The sequence below is a fragment of the Microcaecilia unicolor genome, chromosome 6 (genome assembly GCF_901765095.1).
Source record: "Microcaecilia unicolor chromosome 6, aMicUni1.1, whole genome shotgun sequence".
Classification (NCBI taxonomy): domain Eukaryota; kingdom Metazoa; phylum Chordata; class Amphibia; order Gymnophiona; family Siphonopidae; genus Microcaecilia; species Microcaecilia unicolor.
The window spans coordinates 249,242,653-249,270,098 of record NC_044036.1 but is presented as its reverse complement, the minus strand read 5'-3'; the positions used below and the strand labels follow the sequence as shown (position 1 = coordinate 249,270,098).

At 46.4% G+C, this 27,446-nt stretch overlaps 1 protein-coding gene across 11 annotated transcripts in view; it reads right to left on the bottom strand.

The window, feature by feature from the left end:
- EHMT1 (euchromatic histone lysine methyltransferase 1) overlaps window positions 1–27,446 on the bottom strand; it is a 698,071-nt gene that overhangs the window by 230,486 nt on the left and 440,139 nt on the right. For all 11 annotated transcript variants that reach the window (XM_030207091.1, XM_030207089.1, XM_030207095.1 and 8 more), the window contains 3 exons: window positions 15,703–15,785; window positions 11,850–11,956; window positions 2,529–2,651 (listed from right to left, as the gene is read on the bottom strand). In XM_030207091.1, coding sequence (XP_030062951.1) covers window positions 2,529–2,651; window positions 11,850–11,956; window positions 15,703–15,785 — 313 coding nt within the window. The remainder of the gene's footprint in view (window positions 1–2,528; window positions 2,652–11,849; window positions 11,957–15,702; window positions 15,786–27,446) is intronic.

Below are 27,446 nucleotides of genomic sequence, written 5' to 3'. Positions count from 1 at the left end.
GGGTTGGCAGAACTCTAGCTTGTAGCCCGTCTCTGATGACTTCCAGAACCCAAGCGTCTGAAGTTACCCTGGTCCACTCACCCAGAAACGAGGACAACCTTCCTCCTATCTGCACTGGGCCATGGACCAGGTCCCCGTCATTGGGTACGCGACCCTGGGGGCGGGCCGGAGGACGAAACTCTGGGACGGCGGTCCCTACGAAAGGAATGCTGCTTGGGGGAGAAGTTCCGTTTGAAGGAAGCGGAGGCAGAGGAGGCCGACTAGCCCGGGCGATACCGACGGGCTTCCTGGAATTGGCCCTTAGAGGAACCAGGACGGGTACTGCCGGCCCGAGTCCTGACCTCTGGCAACCTCTTGCCCTTGGATGTGCCGAGCTCCGTCACGATCTTGTCCAGCTCGTCCCCAAAGAGCAGCTTGCCTTTAAAAGGCAACTTGGCTAGGCGAGATTTAGAGGCATGGTCAGCCGACCAGTGCTTAAGCCAGAGCCACCGCCGCGCAGAGACTGTCTGAGCCATGCCCTTGGCCGAGGCTCTCAAAACATCATATAGCAAGTCTGCCAAGTAGGCCAAACGCGACTCCAGGGTCGGCCATTCCGCCCCTCCAGGAAGGGTCAGAGGGGGAAGCCCGCTGCAAAACAGTCAGGCACGCCCTAGCCACGAAGGAGCCGCAAACCGAGGCTTGCAAACTCAGAGCGGCCACCTCAAAGGACAACTTTAAGGCCGCCTCCATTCTCCTGTCTTAGGCGTCCTTCAGGGCAGTGCTACCTTCCACCGGCAGCACCGTTTTCTTAGTCACGGCAGTGATTAAGGAATCTACCGTGGGCCAGACAAAGGCTTCCCGTTCCCCCTCAGGAAAGAGGTACAGACAGGACATAGCCCTGGCTACTTTCAGGCTCGCCTCAGGGGCATCCCATTGCGCTGAAATTAAGACCTGCATGGCTTCATGAACGTGGAAGGTTCTAGGTGGGCGCTTCGTTCCCAGCATAATGGCGAAGCCAGTAGAGGCTGAGAGAGCCTTCCTCCGGAGAGGCAATCTTCAAAATGCTCATGGCCTGCGCAAGCAGGTTGGGCAAATCCTCTGAGCGAAAAAGCCGCGCTGCAGAGGGGTCGTCCGCTCCATCCGAGCGAGGATCAGTCTCTTCCATCGATTCCGCTAAGGATCTTTGGGAGAACTCAGACACGCTGCCATCATCCACATCAGAAGAGACCGAGTCCCCTGAGGGTGGAAGATCCACCCAAGGGCGCTTAAGCATAGAGGCCTCATCACCCCGCTCAGAGAGGTGGGCAGGGGCAGTGTTCTGCATAAGAAAGGCTTGATGCAGCAGCAAAATGAACTCAGGGGAGAAACCCCCCAGTCTGTGCATTTCTGCAGCCTGAGCCGCGGCCCTAGAGGCGCCCTCCATCTGCGCTCCCAGTAGCGGGGGGAGAGGCGTGTTGCGCGCCCAAAATGGCGTCCGGCGCGAAACTCCGAGAAGGAGCCGCGCGGGAAGAAGGGCGTTTTAATTTCGACGACTTCTTACTGTCGCCCAATTCAAGGGCGACCAAGCTGTTAACGTCTCCTATCTCGAGGGCGGCCCAAGAAGAAGCCGACCGAGCCGCGTGGCCGGTCACGACCGGGAGGGCGGCCAGCGGGGGATGGGCGCCTAAGGCGGGAAAGGCCACCGCGCCGGAGGAAAAACCGGTGAACTCTCCCAGTTCCAAAAGGGCGCCCAAAAAGGGCGACTCTACCTTCGATCCCCCCCACTTCCCCGCTAGGCGCGTGAACGCGTTCCGGGGAGCGTCTTTTCGCGCCCTTGCCATCCGAGGCCATAGCCACGTGGAGACCGTTCGGGGAACCCCCTGCCCACTAGTAAAAGGTAAAAATTACCTGCTTCTTGCTCCGAGCAGCGACGACTTGTTCCAGTGAGCAGCTGCAAATGGACGTCCTTTTTGAACGTTTTAAAAAAAAATTATTATTATTTTTTTTTGTTTGTTTAACGGAGCCAGCGGGAGGGGGGAGAAAAGGAGGGACCTGGCACCACCAGGTTTGCACTTGCTCACGAAGAGCCCTCAACCCCAGGTACTCAACAAAACCTAAACAATTAGGCTTGGAGACCTAGCCAGAGCTGCTGCTGTGTGACCACACACCTGCTGAGATAGAGAACATACTGGGGAATTTCCGGCAGCACATGACCACATATAGGGAGGCAAAAGATTGCTCTCTATCTCCACGTGCTGGTAGATGGACACAACCCACCAGTCTATGGATTGATCGGCTTGATGATAGGGAAGTCTACTTTATAAAGACACATGTGAGGTGTATTTTCAAAGCATTTAGACTTTGTAAGTCTTAGTGCTTTGAAAATGAGCCCCATAGGCACCTATCCTGCCTTAATAAAATAGGCTCATAATCACTGGGATCCAAAATTCCTATACAGATTCAAAACAGAAAAATCTTTTCAAAAACATTAAGTTAAGGAGAACTTCAGCTCAATAAAGTGCACATAGTATAAAATTAATAATGACAGCTATCATTCAGTTCTGGTGTACCTTGGGATCTACTAACGCTCCTGCCTTGATGAGGTATTTCACAGTATCAAGATGGTTGTTTTCTGATGCCTCCATCAGTGGGGTCCTCTGGTCCTCAGAGCAAGTATCCAGATTGGCACCAGCCTAATGGAAAGAGGGGAGTCTCTTTTAAAAATAAAAGGTGATCTGCAGCTCTCAAATCTTTTTTAAGTAGGGCATTCTATAGCTATACTTAAAAGAAAAAAAAAAGAAAAAAACCTACATAGAATAGCAAAATAATTTCAGGTTAAATTGTTCAATATCTTCTCCTCAACAATTTCACAGCTGTAAAACTCGCAAGTAATGGTTAATTTGCTAAAAAATATACATAAGGAGCAAAAAGGACTTCAGTGGCTCAGGTAACATCCAAAGTAAAACTTGGACTAATGACATGCCCTACCTCTTCATTAGTCATAAAAAATCTCCAATATTTAATTCTATAATTTTTCAATTGTTTTCTCTTTTCATAAAGTCCATTTATATTCAAACTCTCACAGGTACTTATCTGAAGCAACACTGCTACGCTCTCAGTACCCCTGCCATAGAATATATGCAGTCTTAAGAGTAAGACTGAATATATTCCACAGCAGGGGTACAGAAAGTGCTGCATAATAAAAACAATCCTGACAACGCCAGGGTGAAACAGCTGTGCTGCACAGCATAGCAGTGCTGCTTCAGATAAGTACCTGGGAGAGTCTGAATATAAATGGACTTTCTGAAAAAAGAAAATAATTGAAAAATTATGCGATTAAATATTGGAGACAAGGAGGCGTATTTTCAAAGCACTTAGCCTTACAAAGTTCCATAGGTTACTATGGAACTTTGTAAGGCTAAGTGCTTTGAAAATGAGCCCCAAGGGCTCTGAATAAAGGAGGCTACAAAGCCCTAATTCAACTAAGGAAGGGTTGTCTTGACTTTCTTTCATCTCAAGCTATTCTTGATCCACTTCAATCTGGCTTTCGCCCTCTTCATTCAACTGAAACAGCACATGCTAAGGTCTCCAATGACCTGTTCCTGGCCAGATCCAAAGGTCTATCCTCATCCTTCTCAATCTATCTGCTGCTTTTGACACTGTTTATCACAGCCTACTCATTGATACGCTGTCCTCACTTGGATTTCAGGACTCTGTTCTTTCCTGGTTTTCTTCTTATCTCTCCCATCGTACTTTTAGTGTATACTCTGGTGGATCCTCCTCCACTTATATCCCACTATCAGTTGGTGTACATCAGGGATCTGTCCTGGGACCTCTTCTTTTCTCCATCTATACTTCCCTTGGTACTCTAATCTCATCCCATGGTTTTCAATATCACCTTTATGCTGATGACTTCCAGATCTACCTCTCCACAAAGTATCAGCCTGCCTGTCCAATATTGCTGCCTGGATTGCCATCAAACTAAACATGACCAAGACTGAGCTTCTTATCTTTCCCCCATTCTCTATTTCTGTGGAGAACACTCTCATCCTCCCTGTCTCATCAGCTCGTAACCTTGGGGTCATCTTCGACTCTTCTCTCTCCTTCTCTGCACATATTCAGCAGACTGCTAAAACCTGTCATTTCTTTCTCTATAATATCACCAAAATTCGCCCTTTCCTTTCTGAGCACACTACCAGAACCCTTACCCACACTCTTATCACCTCTCGCTTAGACTATTGCAACTTGCTTCTCACAGGTTTCCCACTAAGCCATCTCTCTCCTCTTCAATCTGTTCAAAATTCTGCTGCACGACTTATATTCCGCCAGTGTCGCTATGCTCATATTAGCCCTCTCCTCAAATTACTTCACTGGCTCCCTATCTATTTCCGCATACAGTTCAAACTCCTCTTATTGACTTACAAGTGCATTCACTCTGCAGCTCCTCAGTACCTCTCCACTCTTATCTCTCCCTACACTCCTCCCTGGGAACTCTGTTCACTGGGTAAATCTCTCTTATCTGCACCCTTCTCCTCCACCGCTAACTCCAAACTGTATTCCTTTTATCTTGCTGCACCATATGCCTGGAATAGACTCCCTGAGCCGGTACATCAAGCTCCATCTCTGGCAGTCTTCAAATCTAGGCTAAAAGCCTACCTTTTTGATGTTGCTTTTAACTCCTAACCCTTACTCATTTGTTAAGTACCCGTATTTTATCATTCCCACCTTTGTTATTCCCTTATCTCTTATTTGTCCTGTTTGTCTGTCCTAATTAGATTGTAAGCTCTGTCAAACAGGGTCTGTCTCTTCATGTTCAAGTGTACAGCACTGCATATGTCTTGAAGCGCTATAGAAATGATAAGTAGTAGTAGTAGTACCCCTGGAAGGAAAAATAATCCCTGGACTCAACCAGCAGGACACTGGCTGTGGCCTGGGTCTAAGGAAGTCAAACCACCCCAAACCAAAAGGCCAGCTGCAGAAGACCAACTCGCACCAGAGAAATGCCACCTCTAGGCTGCACCCTCTCTTGTACTAGTGATGTACTGGAAATTCTGTTTTTTCTACCTCCATCTGCTGATCAAGGGATATAACCCACTGTTTGGACTGGTCTAGCTAGTTTGAATAAGGAATTCTGTGCATGTAGGGCTGATGGGTAAATCTATTCTTTCAGATGTAGGGACTAGTGTCTGCACATATCAAAAGACAGCCTAGAAAATAATTGGCAATGTAGCTTATGTTTTCTGACAGAGCTAAACAGGTGTGATAACATCTGTGCCTAGAACACATATTAGAAAAAATACTGGGACTGATTTTCAAAATATTTGTTCAGGTAACTTTTCCACCTGCAGACTGGTTAAACTTTGCCCCAACTATCCAGTTAAGCATGGGAAGAAAGAGAGGCATGCCGTTATCTTCGGTTAAATCAAACTGTTAAATTCTTGTCCTCAAATTAATAAAAACACAGTAAAAAAGAAAGATGACAGATACAGACCATATGACCTTTCCAGTATGCCCATCCTTATTTTCTACTATCATTTCCTTACCCTTAGAGATCCTATGTGCTTGTCTCATGCTTTCTTGAATTCAGATACAGCCTTCATCTCTACCACCTCCATCGGGAGGCCTTTCCACTAATTCACCACCCTTTCTGTAAAAACCTATTTCTTTAGATTACTCCTCTATATATCCTCTTTTATCTTCAACCTATGACCCCTCATTCCAAAGCTTTCTTTCAATTTTAATTGCCTGCTGTGGCATTTATGCCACAAAGGTTTCATAACGTCTCTACTGTCTTTGTGGAGGAGCAGCCTATTTATCTGACAGTGGGAACAAGACAGACAGTGAGGCATTACTTAAAAGTGTTGCTTCTTTTAAATAACGTTTATTTATTTATTGGGTACAAAGTGGTTTACAGACTAAAAAGAATAACACATTGAAAGAACTAAAAATTTCAATAGTAAAGCAAACATTCAAATCAAAGTAGACAAACATATTACAGGACGGCAGCCCAAATCAATCTATTTCCAGTCAGGTCAGGTGTCAAAGGCCTGGTGAAAAACCCAGGTTTTAAAGGTTATTTTTAATTTTTTCAAAGACAATTTATCATGACGATAAGGTAATGAGTTCCAAAGGGTCGGTGCCATAAAATAGAAAGCACTGTGTCTAGTGGTCTTTAATTGAGCCAAACGAGGCACCAATAGGACCATACAATGATCATTTAAACACCTTAGAAGATGAGTTAGTGTATAAGGAATAGTAAGAGGGGTTAGATATGATGGACCCCCAGATCTAAATACCTGAAAAGCTAAAAGTAAATCTTTAAATTGAACGTGGCATTCCCAAGCAAACAAGGATGCTGTTTTAAAGCCGGAGTGACATTATCAGATTTAGCAAATTTACTCACCTGTAGGAAGTGTTCTCTGAGGACAGCAAGCCAAGTATTCTCACAGCTGGGTAACATCATCCGACGGAGCCTGTTTGGTCACTGACTAGCAATACTAAGTTAGAACTTTCTAGCAGCGTCCCACCGCGCATGCGCTGGTGCTTTTCAGCTCAACGTGTGAGCATGGGTTCCTCAGTCATTTGAATAAGCTAAAGAATACAACTCCAAGAGGAGGTGAGAGGGATGTGAGAATATCTGGCCTGCTGTCCTTGGAGAACACCTGCTACAGGTGAGTAACTTTGCGTTCTCCTAGGACAAGCAGGCCATTGTATTCTCACATCTGGGAATCCCTAGCTAACAGTCTCACAAAACACAATCCTATTAGGATAATAGGGGCTTGAAATATCGATGTCTCTAAGTCACTTAACCTGAAACAATTTAGATATTAGTTCTGAAAGTGTAGCCTGGAACTAAAGAAAACTGGGCCTAGGGGTGGGTGGAGTTGGATACTAGACACCAAACAAATTCTTCAGGATTGCCTGCCCAAAGCAGCTGCCACGCTGGGTATCGTTACCAAGGCAGTAATGAGATGTGAATGTGTGGCCAGATGACAATGTCATAGCTTTGTAAATCTCCTCTACAGAGGCTGACCTTAAGTGGGATACAGACAAAGCCATGGCTGTGACATTAATAAGCTTTGACATGACCCTCTAGAGTCAACCCAGCCCAAGCATAAGTAAAGGACATGCACTCTGCTAGCCAATTAGAAATTGTGCACTTGCTGATGGCTACCCCCATCCTGTTCAGATCAAAGGAAACAAAAAAAATAGGTGGAATGTCTATGGGCTTTAGTCCGCTCCAGATAGAAGGCTAAGGCTCGCTTGCAATCCAAGATATGCAGTACACTCTCGCCAGGATGGGCATGTGATTTGGGGGAAAATATTATTGGTAGGCCAATTGACTGATCAAACGGCATTCCAACATTTAGGGTACATGCAGAGAACTACTCTACTGTGGTGAAACTCACTGACTCTGCAAGCTGAAGTGATCACCACCAAAAACACAACTTTCCAGGTCAAATATTTCAGATGACAGGAATCAAGTGGTTCAAAAGGAGCTTGAGATCCCATGACACAGTTGGAGATTTGTCAGAAGGTTTTGTTAATAGCAAACCTCGCATGAAGTGAACAACTGGAGGCTGTTCAGAGATGGGCTTACCTCCTACACAATGATAATAAGCACTAATTGCAATGAGATGAATCCTTACAGTGTTGGTTTTCAAGCTAGACTCAAAGAGATGCAGGAGGTATTCCAAGCAGTTTTTGTGTAGGGCAGGTGAGGGGATCTAAGGTCTTGCCCTCACACCAGACAGCGAACCTCCTCCACTTGAATAAGTAACATCTGTTAGTGGAGTCTTTCCTGGAAGCCAGTAAGATGTGGGAGACTCTCTCTGGGAAATCCAAGGATTCAAATTCTATGCTCTCAACATCCAAGTCATGAGGGCCAGAGATTGGAGGTTGGGATGCAGAAGAGATCCCTCATTCTGCATGATAAGAGGTGAAAAATATTTCAATCTCCACGGATCTTCGGAGAACAGCTCCAGAAGAGGAAACCAGATCTGCCTTGGCACGTAAGGTAAAATTAAGATCATAGTTCCCTAGTCTTGCTTGACGTTCAGCAAAGTGTTCTCTATGAGAGGTATTGGAAGATACGCATACAGAAGCCTTTCCTCCCAACGTAGGAGAAACACATCTGATGCTAGTTGGCCGTGTGACATGAGCCTGGAACAGAACTGGGGGACTTTGTTGTTGAGATGAGTGGCAAAATGTGCTCCACTCTCAGACGTTTTTGCAGGCTACGTCCATGTTGAGAGACCACTCATATGGTTACAAAACCCTGCTCAATCTGTCCGCCAGGTAGTTGTCCTTTTCTGGTAGGTATATGGCTCGGAAGACCATTCTGTGAAGGAAGGCCCACTGCCAGATTTCCACTGCTTCCTGACACACTGCAATGTAGCTGTCCATTTGAATGAGAATAATTTTGTTCTGCATCCGATCTCTGAAAGATTCTAGAGTTCCAAATGTCGTTCAGCTCAGGAAGGTGGATATGGATATCTGTTTCCTGAGCAGACAAAGTTCCCCTGGTGTGAAGCCCATACACATGAGCTCCCCATCCCAGGATGGATGCATCTGTTGTTAGCACCTTCTGAGGAGGTGGAATTTAGAATGATAGTCCCACATTCTAATTCATTTGAATTGTCCACCAGAGAAGAGCATGAGTCAACTTTGAAGGACACTGGATTGCATCCACTAGATTCCCAGCCACCTAAGACTACTGGGAAGCTAGGGTCCACTGGGCTTCTCTCAAATGGAGACGTGCCCTGTTGAGGTCCATCAATCTCAAAATTTGCCAAGCTGTGACCTGCATGCTGCTTCAGGCTTGCGAGTGTGGATAAGGCCTCTGCTCTCCCTTGTGGAAGAAAAGCCCAAGCTTGCAATATATCAAGCAGAGCTCCTATGTACACCAATCGCTGGACCGAGAGAAGGAGGGGCAGTTTAATGACGAACCCTAGTAGCTCCAACACCTGAATAGTTAAGTGCATTGACTCCAACGTCCCCTCCTGCAACATGCTCCAGATCATCCTGATAACGAAACACATATACTCCCAAACTACACAAATACACCACAACTACCGCTAGACACTTGGTGAATACCCTGGGAGCTGACAAAAGGCTAAATGGCAGAATGCGGTACTGGAAGTAGTGTTTCCCTATTCAGAATCTGAGATACTGTCAATAACTGGAAAGTATCGAAATGTGGATATAGGCATCCAAGTCCAGAGAGCTTAGCCAATCGTTTTCAGGGGGGAGGCCAGGGGGAGCAAGAGTCCCCAGGCCCAGCCTCCAAAGATTCTGCTCCTTCAGTCTATCTCTCTCCTGCTCCTGTGTGTTTGGACTCACACAGGTCCCAGCACACAGGAGCAGGAGAGTGACAGACCTAGGGAGAAACAGACATAGAAAGGTAAAAGGGCAGCAGCCCCACCCCAGTTCTGTCTCTTCGTGGCCCTGATCGTTTTCCTGAATCATGGGGAGAAGGGTGCCCAGGGAAATCATCCTGAACTTTTCTTTGGCCAGGAATCTATTCAGGGTCCTTAGGTCTAGGATGGGATGAAATTCCCCTGTCTCTTTGGGCACAAGGAAGTACAACTGAATCCCTTCCCTTCTTCTTTGGGTGGTACGTGCTCAACCACATTAGTATGTAGAAGGGCAGAGATCTCCTCTACAAGTACCTGCTTGTGCCAAGAGCTGATGTATGATGCTCTTGGTGGGTAATTTGGTGGTCATTGATGCCAATGAAGGGTGCAACTTAGACAGACCATCTGAAGAACCCACTGGCTGGAGGTTAGAAGGGGCCACCTGTGTTGGTAAAAATTCAGCGCCTCCTTACTGGTAAGCCATCCAGAATGTTTACTTTTGAGTGTGGCTATGCTCTCCTAGAAGCAGTCAAAAGCTCGTTCCCTGGGTATAGGCATCTGGTTCTAAAAAAGGTATAATAAACATCAGAAAAATAAATCAAACATTTAGAAAGAATGAGGACCTCAAAGTCAAAACTCTAGATTTAAACTGAAGAAATTGTTTACGCCTAGCCTGGGTGGCCCTTGAAACATCAGAAAATATCTGGAGCTTTCCTCCATAAAAAAAGAAAATCTTTCTTCTTAAAATAATTCTTCATAACCATCACTTTATCTGCCTCTGAAGAGAAGGAAACTAATAGAGTTGAACATTGAGTAATTTCATCCTGAGCAGTCTCTAAAAAGGCAGTCAAATTCTCCAAATTATCAGTGTTGGTATGTTTCTGATATCTGCGACCTCTTCTACCTTATCTCCAAACAGATTGTCACCTCAGCAAGGAACATCTGCCAATCTCTCAAAGACATGCAGCCATGATAATCTGAGCATCCCCACACCCATGGCGGAGAGTCTGGATGCTATGTCAAAAGAGCCATATGCGACCCTTGCTAGATTCTTCCGACACTCCAGCTGCTTAATGGCCAACTGGTGAAGCTCTGTGGCCTGCTCCTGTGGGACGGAATCAGCAAGACTTAGTGTACTGCAAACCAAAGATTGCAAGTAAAGGCTCGTGTAGAGCTAGTAGGACTGGATGTGGGCAATGAGCATTGAGGCCTGAAAAGCTTTCTTCTCAAATGAGTCTAGTGTCTGAGTGCCTCTACCTGGGGGCACCAAGGCATGAGTCCTTGAGCTCCTAGTTCATTTGAGGGTGGATTCGACCACCAGAAAGTGGTGTGGCAGCTGAGCCCACTCAAATTCAGTAGCTTTATGGATACAATACAAAGAGGCTCATTTTCAAAGCACTTAGCCTCCCAAAGTTCCATAGAAACCTATGGAACTTAGCCTCCCAAAGTGCTTTGAAAATATGCCTCAATGTGTCCACCTTCTTAGGTTTAATTTATTATTAGGCATTTGATATACCACCCTTCAGTAAATATCAGAACGATTCCTAGTTCTCCATCAGTGCATCTTTAAGGATAGGGTGCCATGGTACCATGACCCCTTCTCCTTAGGAGGAGACTTGTAGTCCAGGACAGTTCATATTTTTGCCCTGGGCTCTTCCTCCATCTCTATCTTAAATGGGATGGCAGAAGCCATCTCCCTGACGAAACTGGTGAAAGAGAGACCCTCAAGTTCCGGTTTACATCTCTTGAGGCAGAGAAGGATCAGAAGGTATCCCATAAGACTCCTCCTTTGAGAACTAATGTGGCTCCTCCAGCATCCACATTGAAGCTTCTCATCCAGGGCATTGATGGGTCTATCTGCAGCAAGGTTCCACTTGTACTGCCATCCTTCTGGGCTCAAAGAGATCTCAAAGGTTAAAGGAGAAGCTGGTCCTCCTTACTCAGTCAGCACTTCAGACAACACCCCTCCGCAAGCTTCAGATGAAAGAATCCATAGGGTTAGAGGTCTATGGAGCATTAGATCAGGAAGGAAGACTGTGGCTCCTACTCTCCCTCTTCCCCATCAAGGAAACCAAGCACAAAGGATAAGTTAGTGTGCAGTGCACAGAGAGACACGTGCACCATCATGATCAGCACTTTGTTGTTGATTCATGAGAGATTGGACAGGGATGACCAATATGCATTCAAAGCTAAAAGTAAACTTATTTTATTAACAAATTTTTATCCCACCCAACCTAGACAAGCTTATCCTTGGTGGATTATTAAAGAAATATATATCAGGTAGATACTTATTGCCATAGGAATGGTATTTAGTCCTCTTGTTTGGTTAGGAAGGATGTTTTAATCCTAACTTTGGGGGAAATGTATATTTTTCTTCATTCACTATAGATTTATTTGATTCTAGTGTCACACTGATAGTATAGACTGTTTTCTTGTATTTGAAAATATCATAATTTCTATATTCTGCTGTTGAGAGCTGAGGCTTTGGATTGAGTGGAATGAATGCTTTTAGAACAATAATATTAGTCTATTCACCTGGACAAGCATGTGACAGATGTCCACCTGGCCCACTTCTGCAGCAGCGTGGAGTGGTGTTCTCCTACTCTGTTGCTCCATTTTAAAGTTTGGGTCGATCCCATCCACTGGAAAGCAAAAACAAAAAAAAAGGATCCACGTTAACACAAAAGCACAATGCATTGAAATAAAGCAAAGAAAAAAAAACAAGCATTTTGGAAATCTCGGTCTGCTCTGATATTCTGACTTTATTCAAATAGCAGGTAATTTTTGAAGACAGCAGTTCACCAGTCACAAAAATGGGCCATGCTAGATACACATGAATTTTCCATAGCTTTCTGGAAAAGCTAAAGTTGCTTACTGAATATGTGAAGAATTCTCACACAGCAGATGCCCCATGGTTCTCTGAAGGGAAGGTGAATATTTGTGGGTTACAAGAATTGCTGTCTTCAAAGATAAGATAAGCAAGTTTGTTTGATGAGTCATGTAAGAGGAACTGCCTTGATAAGAGCTGTCATTAACAAAAAAAAAAAACAATGGGGGGGACAGAAATTTTTGTTGAGTAAAATCTCTTGAAAATTTTAAGTACATAAGTAATGCCACACCGGGAAAAGACCAAAGGTCCATCGAGCCCAGCATCCTGTCCACGACAGCGGCCAATCCAGGCCAAGGGCACCTGGCGAGCTTCCCAAACGTACAAACATTCTATACATGTTATTCCTGGAATTGTGGATTTTTCCCAAGTCCATTTAGTAGTGGTTTATGGACTTGTCCTTTAGGAAACCGTCTAGCCCCTTTTTAAACTCTGCTAAGCTAACCGCCTTCACCACGTTCTCTGACAACGAATTCCAGAGTTTAATTAGGCATTGGGTGAAGAAACATTTTCTCCGATTTGTTTTAAGTTTACTACACTGTAGTTTCATCGCATGCTCCCTAGTCCTAGTATTTTTGGAAAGCGTGAACAGACGCTTCACATCCACCTGTTCTACTCCACTCAATATTTTATATATACCTCTATCATGTCTCCCCTCAGCCGTCTCTTCTCCAAGCTGAAAAGCACTAGCCTCCTTAGTCTTTCTTCATAGGGAAGTCGTCCCATCCCCGCTATGTCTTTTTTAATTTGCCAATATGACACAAACTTATAGAAATAGTCCTGGGGATGATAATTAGGCATTACCGCTCAAGAATGAGATCATAAGAAATGGACAGCAGAAGTCTACTACACTGCAAATCAGTGGTGTAGCCAAGGAGGGAGGGGGGCCTCACAGGCATGAGGCCTACCCCCAATTTGGGCTCAGGCCTCCTTCAAACTTGCAGCATCAAATTTATGGATAGCAGGGATGGCAGGAGCACCCACCAGTGCTGCCTGAGCAGCAGGAAGTCGGTGGAGTGCTCCAGCCACCGATGCCAGCATTTCCACCCAGGCTCAGTTCATGCATTAAACTGAGCATGCGCAGAAGTGTCTGTGTCAGAGGTTAGAGTACCCACCAGCTTCCTTGCTGCTCAGGCAGCAGAAGTGGGTCTCCAGTGGCAAATCTCTTCAGCTAGCGGGGCTTAAGCATCCCCGTCAGCAAAAATATGATGTTGTGGAAACAAATGACTGGGAGGGGTGGGGGGATGCTTGCCCTCCCCCCCCCCCCCAGTCCATCCCCAGGCCCCCTCCAAAATTAAAAGTTCTGGCCATGCCCCTGCTGCACTTTCTATAGCAACTTCAAGATGGGAAGGCTGCCAACCTCTCTGGTATCTCTTAGTACCTTGGAAGGTTGTCACTTCTTGAGGCTAAAATATATTTTAATTCAAATAGGCTATTATCATCAGCCACCAAGGAGACTGCTGAGGCTGCCTATAGTACAGGTCGCAAACCTATTTAATTATGCAAACCAGGAATGAGGACAGCTCATTGGGTAAAAGTGATTCTTCTCCTTCCTCTTGATCATGAGATGGAAGAAAAGGTTACAGCCCACCTGCCATTATATTATGTGCAACTGAAGACTGAGCTACAGAAAAAAAAAACCTAGAAACACTTTGGGCAGAAGGCAGGGGAAGGACTAGACATTTTCCCCAGAGGTTCTGAGCCACCATATTTCCTGGAGACATGTCTGGCAATCTTAGCAAAAAAAAAAAAAAAAAAAAGTGAGAGGAGCCACATGACTGCTGTAATGTGGGAACTAACATGCAGGCTTTTGTTTTCCCAGAAAGCTTGAGAAGATTTGCGTCTGCTCATGCTGAATGCTTTCAGCTGACCCACTTGTGTGACTCTACGAACGGCTTGTCTTCAGAGAATCCGTTTTGTGATTGCATTTGTTTTAAGAAAGGGAAAAGTAACCCGAGAAAGTAAATTAGAAGCAACATTATCAAAAAGAACGGGATTATTTTGTGGTAATTCATGCTAATACATATACATTTTGCTTTCAGATATTCACAACAGCATATGATATTTTATCAGTGTAGCAGAGCTATAGAGTATATAAGGCCAACCTGTGTATGATCTTCACTTCATTATGCTCCCTCTTGGATCTCTGAAATGCAATCTCCTTTGTCTTCCAGTCCCTATTAGAATGAGGCTTTCACTCACTCATCCCTCAACCTCTGATTATCAAGCCCCTGTACTCTGAAACAGACAACCTACTGATATGAGATCTCAGCTGAGTTCCTTGACGTTTAAATACACACTCAATAAATGGTTACTGTGCTAAGCCTTCCCTAATCTAGCTTGACTTTAGCCAATTGATTTTTCCACCGAATTTGCACATTGGCAATTAGCTCATGAGTTTAGTCTCCTGGATCATGGGCAATCTTGAGTTGGAAGTAGATTTAACCAGGTCTGCTCTCTCCCCACCCCACCCCCCAACATCCACCTTACTCATTTAGGTAGGGACCAGCGGTTTTCAATTGTATTTTACTTTAAAAGCTTTTAGTATTTCATATCTCTTTCAGCATTTTGTTTGTTTTACTGTCATCATGCTGACCAAGATCCTGCCATACCAAATGTTTATCTATTAACATTCCTCCACTACTCATGATGTATTGTAAGCCACTCTGAGCCTGCAAAGAGGTGGGATACAAATGCAACAAATAAATAAATAAATTTCTTGATGTCTGTTTATCTTCTATCCATTAGTTATGCACACAGTTTTGATGCTGTTCTGCAAGAAATAATCTATCAAATCAAAAACATTAAACATTGTTCTAGATATGTGATCAGTATTCAAAAGTGCTAAATCTGATCAAACTAAACTGGAAAGTTATCTAGTTAACTTTAACTAGGAATTTAAAGAAATATCCAGGTAAATGGGCAATGCTAAGTATATCCAGTTAACTCAGACCTGTTATATTATCTGGCCCAACAACTGGTCATGTTTAACTGCTTAGTGCTGAATATCGGCACTATTTGGTTAAGTTAAAACTGTGCCCCTGGCATGCCTTGTCTTTCCTGCACTTAACCTATTTTATTGTAACTGACAACAAATAAAACTTAACCAATCAGCCCAGGAAATACAGATGGGGATGATTTAGCCAATTAACTCCTGAATTAACCAGATAAATTGTTTGAATATTGATTCCACACACTATAATGTGTAGTCTGACTAAAAACAAAGGGAGTGGGTACCTTATATTCATGATCTTTAAATACTTCATACTGTGTTCCTCCACAGGATCCTTCCAGCTTTACAGGCAAATGAACTGCTTATAAGAAAATGTACTTGCAATCACAGCCTAGCATCAAATTGCCAGTCATCAGAGCCCACGGCGTTGACTCTCAAAACATAACAGAACTGTACGCTTATAGCAAAATAATAGAGACGCACATAGTTCACAGATATTCTGTCTCAATAAGTAATCCATTCTTTGAAACAGCAGTCTTCATACTTACCCAACATAAGTAACACTTTTTGCAGCTCTCCTTGCCTGGCGGAAAAATATAGTTGTTTGGGGTGGAACCTTAACTTCTTCGGCCTGTGTGGAAATAAGATTAACAATTCATGTTGACAATTTCTATGACAAGTTAAAACTATTACCTGAACCATTATCTGTAAACAACACTACTAGACAAATTCCTAAGAACATCAACTCAATTTCTTGTTTCCTTTTGGTCTTTTTTTGTCCCAATACAGTCCAACTATTTGTATAGTTTATTTGACATAAAAAAGATGAGCCCTTTATTACTAATACACCTTCCAGTTCTGACAAATTGTCTTCTGCAGCACCTCTTCAACCCTTTTTGCTGTTCTCATCCTTTGCAATGACTGCTGTGATGCATATTTCAAGCCTTTCCTTCCTCTTGTGAGATGGGAGCTGGGACGGAGGACTTATTACATTGCCATTTACTGTCATGCAGATATTCAAAACAAATTACACATTTGCCAGCAGCTAGTGGATGCATAATTTGCTTAGCCCTTATTTAAGAGGCTTTATTCATGTTGTAAGATATTCATAAACTGGCATGTCTATATTGCATGGGTGTCTAAATCCTGATTTTATAGTCGGGATACAGATGTCCAAAACTGCTATAGCTTCATGTGGCAAGGGGGTGTGGTCTGGGTGTATTTTGGGCAGGGCTAGGGAGAGACCAAAATAGGGATATCTAATCCCCATTTTAGAAAGGGAATGGATATCTATGTCAAAAAAGATGAACACTGGCATTTAGACTGGCTTTCCAGGACATCTAGGAGTCAAAGAAGTGATCTGATTGAGTAATGCTCCAATGAAGGGATTAAAGGACATCATCCCCTTAATCCCCTCTAGTTGCTGTCACCTCTGAGAGCGAAACTAGCAAGGGATACTGGGCTCTGTGACAGCTTTAAGAAATATGGATGTTCATGATACAAAAATGGCTGACATTCATGTCCCAGTACATGGACATCTGTCTATGTGACCATCTTGTAACATGAATGTTCATGTGCTGCCATACTGAAGTCCATGTCCCTGCCCTGCTCCACTCATTTTTTAGATGTTTCAGTTTGTAAAATTGATGTCCATGCTGGACATAAACAGCACATTAATATCCATGTATTTTAGAACAGGATCTACATCAGCAGATCCTGTTAAGTGCCACCAGCAATGTACCAACCTGGATGTCCATATTCCAATTTGGACATCATTTCTAAAAGGTCATTCTATATTCAATATGAATAATATCAGGCCATTTAGATTCCTAAACTGCCAGATACTATTCCTATCACTGGGACAAGGTTAAAGGAGGATGAGGGTGGTCCTGAAAATTATTGTAACAGTATATATTCAAAGCCACTAACTACACAGACTGTGACACTGAATATACAGTGCTACTGTTTAACTTGCTTCAGTGACTACGCTGGCTAAATATCGACTCCAGTAATTTTAGAAATGTGCTGTTAGTCACTTCCACTTTCTCTGATTTATAATCATTGGTCCAGAATAAACGTACACAAATTTGTCCATATTTCTGTTCACATCCCAATGTAAAGGTAAAACATGAATTTATGACAGACGTTTTATATATTGGGAAGATAAGTAAGAGGCTTTTTTGTTATTGTTAAATTGTGCACAGGGACAAAGTTAGCCCCACTGGCTCTGTCACCGTCCCCATCTGCACAAGCCTCAAACACTTATGATTTTTTTATATTTAAATAATTTTATTGACGTATAAAATGGAATAATATTCTGTACAGCTGTTTATAAATCACAAACAGAAAACAATAACAATGAGCAATGAAATAACCCCCACACTCCCCACTTCCAACCCCAACAACATCTGACTTCTACTATGCCATGGAACCATAATCCACCCTGTTAAAATGCCCAGGGGGACAAAATACAACCCGCTCTGTATGCCCTAGTGGGGGTGAAATATGCCCTATGAAGCACTGTTATGATTTTTAAATCTGTGGATGAATAATAAGTTATCAGCAATCTCAGGATTCAGTCTAGCCATCCTGTTTTCCATAGTCCTTCCTGCAATAGAAAATGTCCTCTCAGAAGATGTGCTGGTAGAAGGATTGTACAGGATCCCCGTGCAAGTTTTTTTACAGTTTTGGAAAGCATTTTTGCTTATTTTTTCAAAAACTCTAAACATCAACATAATCTAAATCACTCAAACATAAATAACTATCCAATTCATTAACAACAGCCTTCAAAAGAGGCATTGCTTCATAAAAATTGCTCAGAAAACTGCTAACATCCATTTTCATCCTTTTTTTTTGGGGGGGGGGGGGGCACAGATGTGATGCTTTCTGGGAATGTAGATGGAGGAGGATCCTGAGTTGTTGATAAACTCGAGCCTTCCATTTCAATCTGGATTTGGTACAACCTTCTCAAAGATTCAGTTGCCTGTGTTTTTATATCATCTGGGAACATAACTGGATTGTTTTTCAGAAGTGGGTGTAGAAGAGAACCAACACTGTGTAGTGGATAAACAGGAAAATAAGGTAAAATTATGTATAATCATACCTGATAATTTTCTTTCCATTAATCATAGCTGATCAATCCATAGACTGGTGGGTTGTGTCCATCTACCAGCAGGTGGAGATAGAGAGCAAACTTTTGCCTCCCTATATGTGGTCATGTGCTGCCGGAAACTCCTCAGTATGTCGATATCAAAGCTCCATCCGCAGGACTCAGCACTTAGAGAATTACACCCACGAAGGGACACTCTGCCCAGCTCACCACCGCCGAAACGGGGGAGGGGAATTAACCCAGCTCATCCCCACACAAGTGGGGGAGGGGAATCCGTCCAGCTCATCCCCGCGGAGCGGGGGAGGGACACCACACCCGCCGATGCGGGGGGATCTGGCTTATCCTGCAACCGCAGGGAGGAGCTGACTGACCCTAACACCGCCGAAGCGGGAGGGGTACAAAGCTGCCCTACAGCCGCACGAAGCGGGAGGGAGTGCCGGCAGAATTTTAAGTCTCAATCCAGCCCCGTAAAACGGAGGGGAGAGGAATGCAGCAGCTCACTGTAACACAAACTCGTCTTAACTCTTGAAGAATCCAAGTGAAAAAACTTGAACACGAAGTCTTTCTGAAGTAACTGAAGACTAAACTTGAACCTGAAATGCAACCAGAATAAAAACAGTACAGATATCTGGGAGGGGCTATGGATTGATCAGCTATGATTAATGGAAAGAAAATTATCAGGTATGATTATACATAATTTTACCTTCCATATCATCAAGCTGATCAATCCATAGACTGGTGGGATGTACCGAAGCAGTACTCACCCAGGGCGGGACATTGAAATCCCTGACCTCAACACTGAAGCTCCAAACCGGGCCTCCGCCCGTGCAGCCACAGTCAAACGGTAATGCTTGGAGAATGTATGAGCCGAAGCCCAAGTTGCCGCCTTGCATATCTCTTCCAAGGAGACGGATCCGGCCTCTGCCATCGAGGCCGCCTGAGCTCTCGTGGAGTGAGCCTTCAGCTGGATAGGCGGCACCTTCCCCGCGGCCACATAAGCCGCTGCAATGGCTTCCTTGACCCATCTTGCCACTGTAGGCTTAGCAGCCTGCAGACCCTTACGAGGACCTGCAAACAGATGATCCGATTTCCGGAAATCATTGGTCACTTCCAAGTATCTGATGATGACTCGTCTCACATCCAGATATTTAAGAGCAGAGTACTCTTCTGGGTAGTCCTCCCTACGAAAGGAAGGGAGACAGAGCTGCTGATTCACATGGAAGCGAGAAACAATCTTGGGCAGGAAGGAAGGCACTGTGCGAATAGTCACTCCTGCCTCAGTGAACTGCAGAAAAGGCTCTCGACATGAGAGCGCCTGGAGCTCGGAAACTCTTCTGGCTGAAGTGATAGCCACCAAAAAGACTGCTTTCAACGTCAGGACTTTCAGAGATGCCCTCGACAAGGGTTCAAAAGGCGGCTTCTGCAATGCTCTTAGTACCAGGTTGAGATTCCACGCAGGCACCACTGAGTGCAGAGGAGGGCGCAGGTGATTAACTCCCTTGAGAAAGCGCACCACATCTGGCTGCGAAGCCAGGGAAGCACCCTTCAGGCGGCCCCTGAAGCAAGCCAGAGCCGCTACCTGGACTTTAAGGGAACTGAGCGACAGGCCTTTCTCCAGACCTTCTTGCAGGAACGCCAACACTGAAGAAATTGGAGCAGTGAAGGGAGAAAGTGAGCCTGCTTCACACCACGCTGCAAAGATACGCCAAACCCTGGCGTAAGCAGTAGAAGTAGAGCGCTTCCTCGCTCTCAGCATAGTGGCGATGACCTTGTCTGAGAAGCCCTTCTTCCTCAGACGCTGCCGCTCAATAGCCAGGCCGTAAGACCAAAGGGGGAGGGATCCTCCATCACCACGGGACCCTGATGTAACAGGCCCTGCTCCACTGGCAGCCGCAGAGGATCGTCGACTGAGAGCCTGATCAAGTCCGCATACCAGGGGCGCCTGGGCCAATCCGGACCCACCAGGATTACCCTGCCGGGATGCTTTGCCACCCGGTCTAGCACCCTGCCCAACATGGGCCAGGGCGGGAACACATAGAGAAGCTCTTGTGTCGGCCACTGTTGGAGAAGAGCATCTACTCCCAGGGATCGAGGGTCCCGTCCTCTGCTGAAAAAGCGCGGCACTTGGCAATTGGCCGATGACGCCATCAGATCTAGGCTCGGCTGGCCCCAGCGCTTCGTGATGTCCAAGAACGCCTGAGCAGATAGCTGCCACTCTCCGGGCTCCAAGGTATGGCGACTGAGAAAGTCCGCCTTGACATTCATGACTCCGGCAATGTGGGCCGCTGAAAGCCGTTCCAGGTTCGCTTCCGCCCACTGGCAAAGATTCATAGCCTCCTTGGCTAGAGGGGCGCTCTTGGTACCTCCCTGGCGGTTGACATAGGCCACAGCCGTGGCATTGTCCGACAGGACCCGTACAGGCTTCAACACCAGTACCGGGATGAACTCCAAAAGCGCCAACCGAATGGCTCTGAGTTCCAGGAGGTTGATAGACCACTTTGCCTCTGCAGGAGACCAGAGCCCCTGCGCTGTCCTTCCCAAGCAGTGGGCTCCCCAGCCCGACAACGAGGCGTCCGTCGTGACGACAATCCACTCTGGGGTCACCAGAGGCATTCCCGCAGACAACTTGTCTGTCTGCAGCCACCAGCTCAGCGCCTTGCGCACTGCTGGGTCCAAGGGAAGGCGCACAGCATAATCCTCCGACATCGGAGTCCAGCGCTGCAGCAAAGAGTGTTGAAGTGGTCTCATATGAGCCCTGGCCCAGGGCACAACTTCCATCGTGGCCGTCATAGAGCCCAACAGCTGCACATAGTCCCAAGCCCGAAGGGGAGAGGCTACTAGGAACTGGTCCACCTGAGCCTGAAGTTTGACAATCCGATTGTCTGGCAGGAACACTCTGCCCACTTGGGTGTCGAATCGAACTCACAGATACTCCAGGGACTGATTCGGGCGCAGCTGGCTTTTTTCCCAGTTGATGATCCATCCCAGGGAGCTCAAAAGAGCAACTACCCGGTCCACAGCTTTGCCGCACTCTGCATAAGAGGGGGCTCGGATCAACCAGTCGTCCAGATAAGGATGGACTTGTACCCCTTCCTTTCGTAGGAAGGCCGCGATGACCACCATTACTTTGGAAAAGGTCCGCGGAGCAGTAGCCAACACGAAAGGGAGGGCTCTGAACTGGAAGTGTCGTCCCAGGACTGCAAAACGCAGAAAGCGTTGATGAGGAGGCCAGATGGGAATATGCAGGTACGCTTCCTTGATGTCCAAGGATGCCAGGAACTCTCCTGCCTTCACTGCCGCTATAACAGAGCGGAGAGTCTCCATGCGAAAGTGCCGCACTTTCAAGGCCCGATTGACCCCTTTGAGGTCGAGGATAGGCCGGACAGAACCTCCTTTCTTTGGTACCACAAAGTAAATGGAGTAACGTCCCTTGCCAAGCTGACTTTCTGGCACCGGAACGACCGCGCCCAGGCGGATCAGATTGTCCAAGGTCTGCTGCACTGCCACAGCTTTGACCGGAGACTTGCAGGGAGAGAGTACAAACCCGTCTTTTAAGGGTCGGCAGAACTCTAGTTTGTAGCCGTCTCTGATGACTTCCAGCACCCACGCGTCTGAAGTTATTGTGGTCCACTCGCCCAGAAACGAGGACAGCCGTCCTCCAATCTGCACTGGGGCGTGGACCAAGACCCCGTCATTGGGTACGAGACCCTGGGGGAGGACCGGAGGGAGCACCTCCGGGACGGCGGTCTCTGCGAAAGGAATGCTGCTTGGGGGAGAAATTCCTCTTGAATGAAGAGGGGGCAGAGGAACCCGACTTGCCCGGGCGGTACCGACGGGCTTCCTGCAACCGTCCTCTGGAGGTACCGGGACGAGTACTAGCCCGAGCCCTGACCTCTGGTAATTTCTTGCCCTTAGACGTGCCGAGATCGGTCACGATTTTGTCCAGCTCGACCCCAAAGAGCAGCTTGCCTTTAAAAGGCAACCTAGCCAGGCGGGATTTAGAGGCGTGGTCAGCAGACCAATGTTTCAGCCAAAGCCACCGCCGCGCAGAGATTGTCTGAGCCATGCCTTTCGCTGAGGCCCTCAAGACATCATACAGCAAGTCTGCCAAATAGGCTAAGCCCGATTCCAGGGCCGGCCAATCAGCCCTCAAGGAATGATCCGAGGGGGAAGCCCGCTGCACCATAGTCAGGCACGCCCTGGCCACATAGGAGCCGCAAACTGAGGCCTGCAAACTTAAAGCAGCCGCCTCAAAGGACGACCTTAAGGCCGCCTCCAATCTTCTGTCTTGGGCGTCCTTTAGGGCCGTGCCACCTTCCACCGGCAACGCCGTTTTCTTAGTCACCGCAGTGATTAAAGAATCCACGGTAGGCCACAGATAGGCCTCACGTTCACTCACAGCCAAAGGATAGAGGCGGGACATAGCCCTAGCCACTTTAAGGCTCGCTTCTGGGACATCCCATTGAGCCGAAATTAAGGTGTGCATAGCATCATGCACGTGGAAGGTTCTAGGCGGGCGCTTCGTCCCCAGCATAATGGCAGAGCCAACAGGGGCTGAGGGAGAGACGTCCTCCGGAGAGGAAATCTTCAAAGTGTCCATGGCCTGTAACAACAGGTTGGGCAAATCCTCTGGGCTAAAAAGCCGCGCTGCAGAGGGGTCATCCGCTCCATCCGAGCGGGGATCCGTCTCCTCCAAGGAATCCGCAAAGGACCGTTGGGAGACCTCAGACACGCTGCCCTCATCTACATCGGAGGAGACAAATTCCTCCAAGGCCTGGGAATCAACCCGAGGACGTTTACCTCTGGGAACCTCAACCTCTTTACCAGACGAGGGAGCAGGGGCAGCGTTGTGCATGAGGAAGGCCTGATGCAGCAGCAAAACAAACTCGGGAGAGAAACCCCCCAAACTGTGCACTTCCGCAGCCTGGGCAACAGCCCTAGACGCACCCTCAACCGGCGCTCGCAATAGCGGGGGAGAGACATGCTGCGCATCCAAAATGGCGTCCGGCGCGAAACTCCGCGAAGGAGCCGCGCGGGAAGAACGGCTCTTAACTTTAGCCGCTTCTGTGCCGTCGCCCAAATTAAGGGCGTTCATGGCATTGTCTCCAACCTCAAGGGCGGCCCAAGAAGAAGCCGTCCGAGCCGCGTGGCCGGCCAAGATGGCGGAGGCGAGGAGCGGGGGATGGGCGTTTATGGCGGGAAAAACCGCCACGCCGGAGGAAGGACCGGGACATTCATCGGTCACGAAACTGTCACCCAACAAGGGCGAATCAGGCTTTAAGACCCCCGCATCCCCTCTAGAAGCGCTCAAGCGACCCGGGGAGCGACCCTTTGCGCCCTCGCCCTCCGACGCCATATGCCACGAGGAGAAGAATCGGGGAACCCCCTGCCCGCTAGAAAAAGGTAAAAATTACCTGCTGTCCGCTCCGAGTTGTAACGACCTGGTGTCCCAGTGAGTAGCTGCAATAGACGCTTAAATAAACGTCGAAATAAACGCCTTTAAGAACGTTAAAAATTTTTTTTTTTTTTTTTTTTTTAACGGAGCCAGCGGGAGGGGGGAGAAAAGGAGGGACCTGGCACCACCAGGTTTGCACTTGCTCAAAAGAGCCCTCAACCCCAGGCACTCAACAAAACCTAAAAATTAGGCTTGGAGGCCTAGCCAGAGCTGCTGCTGTGTGTAACCACCACCTGCTGAGATAGAGAACATACTGAGGAGTTTCCGGCAGCACATGACCACATATAGGGAGGCAAAAGTTTGCTCTCTATCTCCACCTGCTGGTAGATGGACACAACCCACCAGTCTATGGATTGATCAGCTTGATGATATGGAAGTGTTGATAATGCTCCTTGATGCCAGCAACAATGGATGAATCTGTTGCAGTAACAATAAGATGCTTGAGCAACATAGGATGCTGCAGATGGTAGGAATCTGATCAACAGACAAAACACAAACGATATCATTTAATAATGTTTCATTTAAATCCAAATGCAGGTTTTGCAGGGTTTTTTTCACTGAATTCAGTTGCCTAAGATGTGTTAAATTTTTAAATATTAATACTAGCATTTTACTTTCATCAATTTTTATTGACAACTCAAACATAACCAATACAATTGTTTCATGACAGAAAATATTTGAACCACTCAGTATAGTTCAGAAACATGAAGCCACTAAAATGGGCTGCCAACAAATATTTCTCGTTTATCCTCCTTCACCCTTATCTCACCCCCCTATGCTGTAGAGCAACAATCCGGCAATAAGCGTAGTATCAAACCTCTCCCCCCCCTTAATGCCCCCAAACCCTCCCCTCCCCACCTGTCCCCAGATGCTAAAGCAACACAAAGCCCCCTTTCAGGTCCCGGGAGGTCTGGTTTCTTATGACCCATTGAGCCCACTGGTTCAGGGAAATTAATAACATCTTACTACCTTACCCTCTACCCCCCCCCCCCCCCCCCCCCCAGGTACCATCACAGTTAATTGTGGATCTTTCATTGAGTCCAAACTCAAGTAGTAGTCTAATCGGCCAGCCAACACCCTTACAATACATTAATCACCAAACCTCTGCCTCTGGGAGACAGAGAGGACAGATAGGGTCCCCAAAGCTTCAGAAAGCGAGTTTTACATTTATGGGAACACCCTGCCTCCCTCGCCTCCCATGTTAACAATTGATGCAGCTGATTGCGCCAGTGCCAACATTCAGGGGGTGCATCCGATACCCAAGTCTGTAAAATGCATTTAAGCAACAGCAGGCAGGCTTTCCGGAGCATTATCATCGATTCTACCAAGGCTCCCCTCCCTGACCCTGAACAGTCCAGCAGCAAAAGGGATGGGGATCGCCCCACCCGACGCCGAATGATTGACAACAGATACGCAGTGACCTATAGTAACATAGTCGATGACGGCAGAGAAAGACCTGTACGGTCCATCCAGTCTACCCAACAAGATAAACTCATATATGCTACTTTATGTGTATACCTGACCTTGATTTGTATCTCCCATTTTCAGGGCACAGACAGTAGAAGTCTACCCAGCACTAGCTCCGCCTCCCACCACCAATGCTGCCACCCAATCTCCGCTAAGCTTCTGAGGATCCATTCCTTCTGAACAGGATTCCTTTATGTTTATCCCACGCATTTTTGAATTCCGTTACCGTTTTCATCTCCACCACCTCCCGCGGGAGGGCATTCCAAGTATCCACCACTCTCTCCGTGAAAAGATCTCAAAAGCGGCGGACCTGCTCACATGTCCAAAAGGCGTGATAAAAAGTATTGTCTGACTTGTTGCATTTGGGACATACTGAAGAGGATAAACCCCCTGCATGAACCACCTGAACCCTAGTGAAATAGGCCCTCAGAAGAACCCGAAAATAGCACTCTCTATAAGAAGCATTTACTGTGAGCTTTGGAATACTCCGTACAGCGGAGAGCATATTCCGTGATTCCAAATTCAATCCCGTGTCAAGTTCCCAGCGATGTCTACTATCTTCTAGGGCCTTATGAGTACCTAGGTTCCACAAAGCTTTATGGATTCCTGAAATGGAAGCGGAAGACTCAGATATCATGTCGAAAAAGTCATGCACTTGAGCTCCAGTTCCATTAACCAGGGACTCCACCCGCAATGATCAAATGTAATGCTTTAACTGACAGTGTGCATAGACATCTCCCCCCCCCCCCCCCCCCCCCACTGTATATTCCCTTGTCCTTTCAATAGCTCTAATGAGCCCACCCACTGTATCCCAGACATGTTCCAGTCTACTAACTCCCCCATGTTCCCAACTTTTGAAGGCTTTATCATCAGAGCCGGGGAGGAAAGATGAGTTACTCCGTACAGAGAGGAGCTCAGTAATCCACGGATCCCCTCTAATACCTTTTACCAAATATCTCCAAGCCTCCCGCAAAGGATTTAAAAACACAGAAGCCTTCAAACGAACAGGTAACAAATGACGATCCACATGTAGCAGGGAGATCAAATCATAAGGAGCAAAATACCCTTGTTCAAAATACAGTGGTGTAAAACGGCTTTCTGAGTAAAGCCGATCAAGTACATTGCGCAAAAGGCACGCATAATTATATAACTGTAAATTGGGCAAACCCATCCCCCCCTGCGCCCAACTGCAGCTGGTAATGGGTTTTGGGTTTCCTCTTGGCCCAACAAAATCTGCTAACTAACCGGCTGAATCATTGTAAATCTTTTTTTAACATACGTAATGGCAGGGTTTGAAAAAGATACAGCCATCTAGGCAATATCACCATACAAATAAGACTGATCCTCCCCCGCAAGGGAGAGGCAGCCCCTGCCACTTATCCAATTGCTCCTCCGTCCTACGGAACATCCAATGCATATTGAGATTATAGAGATCTGCTGAGGTCACCAAGGCCACCAAATTGTCAAAATTGAGACAAAAACCTGCAAAATCTCCATATTCCAAAAAGGATTCCAGTAAGGCATTCAAATTAAATTTGGGGATCTGTCAAGAGCACCAAAAGGTCATCAGCAAAGGCTGCTAATTTGAATTGTTCAGCCCCAATTACCACTCCCCCTATGTCAAGATTTGAATAGATATCTCGAATCAGTGGGTCCAAGGACAATGCAAATAAAAAAGGTGACATTGAGCATCCCTGCCGGGTCCCCTGACAAATCTCAAATTCAGTAGATATCATCCCATTTACCATACTCTTGCCCTCGGGTGAGTATAGAATGCTCTAATCACAGACAGAAACCAACCCTCAAATCCATAGGTGGCTAGGGTTGCAAACAGAAAGTCCCAAGATACACGATCAAAAGCTTTTTCGGCATCAAAACTAATCAGAATCGCTGGCAGTTCCTGCTCAACCATAACCTCCAAGGATGTCAAAATTTGTCTAATATTTTTAGTCACCGATCGTCCCTGCACAAACCCTATCTGCGATTCATGGATGAGCGAGGGCAATACCCTTCCCAGTCGATTGGCTAAGAATTTTGCGAACATCTTCACCTCATGATTAATAAGTGATATGGGTCTGTAAGATTCAGGTAACGTAGGGTCCCGGCCCGGTTTTGGTAAAACAATGATTTGTGCTATATTTAAATGTTCAGATAATTTACCAGCCTCTACCCATGAGTTAAATAAAGCAGTCAGCAGAACAATAGCCTCCCCTAGCAATTTGAAGAACTCAGCCCTTAGACCGTCCGAGCTGGGAACCTTG